Raw genomic sequence first — 6,248 nt, 5'->3', positions numbered from 1 at the left:
CTATAAAGCAGGGTGAAATTTTTTTTCAGTAAGACATGAGGATGATCCTCGACGATCGTCGCACAAAGACTTGGCTCCATCACATGCGATTGTGCTCTTTCTAGTCGGGTGTGGTAACATTTCCCATCTCTCTTCAATGAGGCCATGGCAACGGTAGAGTGAGGCGACGGTTGGGCAAGACACATGGATCTTCAAGGGTTTGTTGCAAAATTTCATATTTTGGTGTCTTTATGCAAATCTTCAAACCACCTGTCTTTCGGTGTCCAAATGTGTACTCTTTGTAACCAGCCTGTTTAATAAACATGTACTCTTCATATTTCAATGAATAAGGTGTGCACGCATCCCACAATACAACCTTGATAATAAATTAGACAGATAATATATAGTTTTGTGACTTGAAAATTATACCAATGGAAACTTCTTTTAAATATGAATTCAACGGTATAATTGTTGTCACATATAACCCACATTTGAGTGGTCTAATTCATGGTCAAAGTTCAATTATAAAATGCGTACACACCTATGTAGCAGCGGTCATTTAGTTCGTAGTATTTTTTTTTAATACTACAATTTATGGCATTTGTTTTGTAGGGACGAAGGTACTAGACTCCTTAGGAATGCGTCCAGACCCGATTCTTTACCCAATATTCTTAGGGACGTGGTACGCGTTGGTCGATGAATCTTTTTTAAGGATCCGTCGGGTTGTGAGTCGTCAGATCTGGTGTATCGTGTGGCTCACCTTGTCCTCATTTTTTGCAACTGATGGCGACGTGTTGCAAGTTTTCTTTTGCAAGACAAGTCTTGTTGCAAAAACATTTGCAATGAGGTTAGTGTTGCTTTTTTTTTGCAGCAGCAGAGGTCTTTTGCATTTTTATTCATTTTTTGCAAAAGAGGTCTTGTTGCATATATTTTTTGCAACAGACGTCTTGTTGTATAGTTTCTTTTTACATTTTCACTTTTTTGCAACACGGATGTTGTTGCAGAAAAATTACAGTAAAGATGCAGTGGCCGCTCGGGCCACACACGGAACACACGTCGCATGCTGAAGGCGGCGGACGCCTGCTGTTCCTAAGCTTTTCCCGTATTCTTACCATTAGGTGAGACCACATGGAAAATTCCTACCGTTGGAAAACCCTTTGCTTTTTCTTTAAACCGAATGATATATATTGGTAAAGCTGCAACAAATAGGCGAGATCGTAGGTACCATTCATATAGTCGCAACGGTACCTTGTTAATACCCCTACTCTCAGGAGTCAGGACACAGCGTTTATATTCAGGACGGATCATAATCTGTAAAAACTGCACATTCTCTATACCGGTAAGAAAAGTGGACAAGTCCTACAATGTCACTTCATCACAGCAGTATCCTATGCCAACTTAAGATTATAGTCAGAGCCAAGGCAAACATATACTTTTGTTTATGGTGCCATCTAACCCATGGAATTAATCTTGAGACCTATCATCATCTGAGATATGTGGCAAGTCAAAATGCCGCTCTCATAGCGCCCCTTGTCGCATCACGCTTCATCTCTGCGGCCTTTCCACTTCCTCGGAAGTACATGTACACTTGCTGCACGCATATAATGCCAAAGCGGCTCAGACATTTCACTTTTCAATATATGTTGTAAAACAGAACGGTTGATCATCTGAATGCTGACCTGGATAACCCAGATGCTCAACAATGACTCCAGGGCAAATAATCCAAACCCAATGAAGTAGAAGATCTGCACAACAATTGCATCAATTACTTGGCCAGAGAAAGAACTCCTTGGCATCAGGAATTTGACTACTGCACTGGTGATTCACCATGTCTCTGATAGACATAGTGTTAGCTGGCCAACCATAGGTTCATGTACTTACCCCAACTAGAGCATTCACACTGATAAGATCAATCGCCGGCAAAATTCCTCTACACAAGCAGAAAAATAGAATTCAGTCCAGGTGAAGTTCCAAACATATATCCGAGGAATATTTTGGGCTGCCATATTTTAAAGTGAAGCACTTCGTATGGAAGGATGAATAGAAGCAGTATAATTCTAAGGATAAATAGAGTTCAGTAACTCAATTAAGATGGGTCTAACTATGGGTATACAAAATCAGGCGATAACTGTGCACCTGAGCTGACTTCTATGATGATGCTCATCTACAAATTGAAATATGCTAGAATTAAAATGCACAAAGCATACAATTCATGCAACTGTCTTGCCGATACTATCTTAACAAAAACCATTTGTATTGAATTCAAGTACTATACAGGTCACTGGTTCCAGTCTTGTAATGTCATTTCCTGAATATAAGCAAACAAGAGACTTACGCCAAAGACTTGCCCTCAAAGACAGCGGGAGGAGCCACGGCAGCAAATACGACGAAAACGATGTGAAACTGCAAAAACAGAACGTTCAAGTACTGTATTTTTGTAGGTTCTGAATTATCACACATTAAACATTATGCAGATGAACCAAGGCATTCTTGAGTAATATACTCATATAACTAACCAAGTAGAGCAAGAAAAACAATCCAAACTTCAACGCGCTGTCAGTCCTGTAACACAAGTTGCAAGAAACATTTATTTATACATATGCAAAATCCAGGACAGAGAAAGAAAATCCAGGAGAAACAAGGAGATGTAAAAAAATAAAGTAAGCTTTTAAATAAATACCTCATAGCATTATAAAGAGGGCGATACCATAACACATATGCACCAGGAACCCCAGAGATGAAGTAGATTATTGCTAGCAACCAGATTTTCACACCTGGACATGGATAAACCATTTGTTATTCAAGCATTAAATAATTCCTTAGATGCATACGCCATAGGGAACAGCAAAAGGGATTGAGCATTACCTTCCCCCTTGATCCAGGCTGAAGTAACTGCTACGACATTCCAGAAGAGACAGCAAACCAAACCTATTCAATGCCAGAGAAAGCTTTCTTAGTTTTGCTGATATGCGAAGAAGGAAGGTTTATTCTTATATTACCATCCAGTTCTACCTCTGAACAAATATTAGAATTGGAATGTATAGTTTAGAACATCATAAAACTTGAAAATAAAATGCAGGCATGTAGAAATATAGCGTACATTCTAAAGCCATTAAGGCATTCTCAAAATCTTTTAGCAGATCAAATTAACGTACATCCTAATCTTGATAAATGCAGGCATGTAGAAATATAGACATTAATGACATTAATAATTTCCTCTGCCAATTTATTTGACTATGCTATGGCTGTCAGCTGAAGAAATGCATGTCACTTCGGCGACAGGATGTGAAGTTTGAACAAAATTATTTGCCAATATTAACTTTAGCACATATCCCACAGAAAAAAAGCTTTTAACATTTGATTTTTGAAATACAAATAACACCTCCTAAGATATGGAGAAAATGTTTGGCCACCATCCCATTTAAAAAACAAGAAGAAATTTCTTCAACAAACTTCAGGAATATTTCAAGAATTGAAAGGAAGCGGTACCAAGAAATGACGCAAATGCGAAGTATTGCATTCTTTGAAGATGAGTCGGTATCTCATTGGCAATGTCATGGTGGATGAGTGGCAGAAAAGGAGGCCAGTTTTTCTCCTCGATGACAATACCAGCTATAAAATAATATCAAACAGAATAAGGGATCAGAAGTTTAGCTAATCGTGAACAACATAATTAATTAATGAAATTTCTTTTGAAAACAATAAGTGACAATACAATCTTTGAATGGATTATTCATTGAGAAAAATAATAAATTACAAGATGTACAACTTGATGATGTTCAGCAGTTATACTTGTTGTATATTAAAGTGTCATTACCGGTTACATTTTCGATTTTGAACATAATGATCATATATATAGCTTTGTTTGCAGAGGAGAAAGTACGAAATAAAAAACAAAAGGCACAAATTTAGACCTTGGCTATAGCAAGATTCTGAACTTCTGATGCTTAGCGGATACTTGTTTAGTTGTTTTACAAGTCCGTTACTGTATGATTCTTTCATTTTGTCCAGAGAAAATAGGAAAAGAATTATGACGAATTGCTTCTAATCTGTCATCTATGAAAGACAGAAAGAAAAAACAAACACTAACCTCGTGCTGCAGCTTCCTCCCTTCTTTTCAATTCCTAGTAAATATAATTAATATGAGGGAATCAGAACCTGATAAAACTTTTGGCTCAGATCGACTATGTAAATAGTGCCAGTAATACAGTGTGCGGCTATAAAAAGCTGAATTTGAAAGGTAGCCATCAACCAAAGATGATCCTAAATAAACTTCATGAGATTAGTTCACACTGAAGACTGCTATTAACATCAACTAACATAAGCCCCAAATATACTCTGTTAATGAGTTATCTTAGTAGTCAAGTTAACGACTAGTATAACCGCGTAAATATGCATTGTACCTTCTCCCTCTTGTTCAACTCCGCTTCCCTCGCTTGCAGCTCCTTTTCTCTTTTCTTCAGGTCCTGGAGCATTCAGAAAGCACACATTAATTGGAAGCCCTGGGTATCATTTTCCTTCTAGCTGTTGTTCTCATAGGTGCATTTTGCAACTGCAAAGATTAAGCTGCACAATCACACATACCTTTGATGACTCAAGAGGGATATCCACTGTGGCACTGAAATCTGCAGGTTCCGGGGGAAGGGGCGAAAGCCGCGAATTCGAGGAAGGAGCAACGTTTCTGGGATTCTACATTACAGTTAAAATCAATGAACGACAGTGGTGAGCAGCCAGCAGTCAAGGGCAAATTTAACCCCAAATGCAATGGTGAGCAGAATAACTAAGGGCATACTGGCATGTAAAACGCGCCGCCGCCACCATAGTTGGACTGCCCACCAGCTTTGCCTCGCGCTTGTTCCTGCCAAGAAACCACCCACAAATTTCAGTTAGGAGGGCATACAGGAGGGTTTTGGCACCAATGCCTCATCGGTCCAGTGCGAATCCCCCAGAACTAAAAGCGTCGGTGATGGCGAGATTGGACGAAGAGGAGAAAAGATTAGATGAGATCTGCCTCTAGTCAGATCCGAACGCAAGCGAACGCCTGGCCGCGCCCACGGCGACGAGAAGGAAACTTAGATCCGCTGCATCGGGGGCAATGGCGGAATGGGATAAAGAGAGATATGGCGTGGCGTGGGTAGGGGATTGGCTCCTTACCGAGAAAGGATTCACGTCCTCCTCCTCCTCGAAAGGGTTGCCGCCATCGTAGCGCCCCGCCATGTCCCTCCCACACGCCTCGGCGCGCTTGCTTGCACCACCGACAATGGCGATTGGGGGAGGAGGAGACGATGAGTCCCGGCTGACAGATGGGTACAGGAGCGCACGCACGGTTGCACTTGCACCGCCCCCCACCAGTTGGGCCAGATATGTGTGACGGCGACGACTTTGCGACTTGAGCCGCACACGCCGGGCACTGCTCGCGGGCCAAACTTCGGTTTATTTGGATCCCTCTCGCTCTCATTTCGATGAGATTTAATTTAACTTAACTTGATACTATGAGACGTTTAAATATAGGGAAAAGATTCCCATCAACCAGCCGATTACAACGCACCGTCCATCCATCTCCAATAAAAGATGTAGATGAGAAATATCTAACTTTTACATTTTCGAAGACCAAAACACCTCTCCAACAGATGTATTTTTTTTTTCATCTACACCCACCTCCCGGAGATGTAACTACAACACCTCGCGGTGCAAATTTGCATCTCCGCCTACCGAAGATGTAAAAACACGGACGCCCGCCAACTGCCTAACCGTCATTCATTTCCCTTCCGCGCGACTAGCCGCCACCCACCCGACTCCGCACCAAATCAACGCCGCCGCCGCCCGCCCGACGGCCACCAGGCTCGCCGCCTGCCTCGCCGGCCCGCCGCCCGGAGCCACTGAATCGAAACTTCTCCGACTGTTGCGGCTGGCCTAAACGCCTTCCTCAAGGAGGTCTACGATGGAGTAGGCTTCATCCAAGCCTAGACCCCCCCCCCCCCCCCCCCCCCCCCCCCCCCCCCCCCGGAGTTAGTGGAGGCGCGCCACTCCGCCCGCCCCAACGGCCGCGAGGCTCGGCCGTGCGAAGCTGCCCGCCGACGTGCGGCCATCTCTTCTGTCGTGCAGTTGCCGCCGCCCGCACCGGCCGACGGCGACGGCTACCCAACCCGCAGTCGGTCGATTTCATCCACCCCGCAAGCAAGGTGTCTGACGAAACTCCCAAAGGTAAAAAACGATGAAACTTGATGTTTTTTGTTGGGGATGGAAAGTAGTTTGATGGTGATTTTTCG

At 42.8% G+C, this 6,248-nt stretch overlaps 1 protein-coding gene across 1 annotated transcript; it reads right to left on the bottom strand.

Moving 5' to 3' along the window:
• Positions 1–1,212: 1,212 nt before the first annotated feature.
• Positions 1,213–5,400, bottom strand: LOC125536616 (secretory carrier-associated membrane protein 1). The gene is made up of 13 exons (XM_048699855.1): positions 5,134–5,400; positions 4,772–4,837; positions 4,564–4,668; positions 4,383–4,445; positions 4,070–4,103; positions 3,469–3,591; positions 2,845–2,907; positions 2,660–2,753; positions 2,496–2,541; positions 2,315–2,382; positions 1,861–1,909; positions 1,659–1,724; positions 1,213–1,570 (listed from the first exon to the last, which is right to left on the bottom strand). Exons 1-13 carry the CDS (start codon positions 5,194–5,196, stop codon positions 1,484–1,486), a joined length of 927 nt encoding a protein of 308 aa, XP_048555812.1. The 5' UTR covers positions 5,197–5,400; the 3' UTR covers positions 1,213–1,483.
• Positions 5,401–6,248: the final 848 nt, after the last annotated feature.

Source organism: Triticum urartu, chromosome 2, assembly GCF_003073215.2.
Source record: "Triticum urartu cultivar G1812 chromosome 2, Tu2.1, whole genome shotgun sequence".
In the NCBI taxonomy this organism is placed as follows: Eukaryota; Viridiplantae; Streptophyta; class Magnoliopsida; order Poales; family Poaceae; genus Triticum; species Triticum urartu.
This window is presented reverse-complemented; position numbering and strand designations above follow the sequence as displayed.

Bases quoted from the DNA above. Each gene is read 5' to 3' on its own strand.
- LOC125536616 (XM_048699855.1), bottom strand. From the start codon at position 5,196: ATGGCGGGGCGCTACGATGGCGGCAACCCTTTCGAGGAGGAGGAGGAC. The intron at 4,838-5,133 runs GTAAGGAGCCAA...GTTTCTTGGCAG, and splicing joins AGGACGTGAATCCTTTCTCG to GAACAAGCGCGAGGCAAAGC. The intron at 2,754-2,844 runs GTAATGCTCAAT...ATCCATGTCCAG, and splicing joins AGCCTGGATCAAGGGGGAAG to GTGTGAAAATCTGGTTGCTA.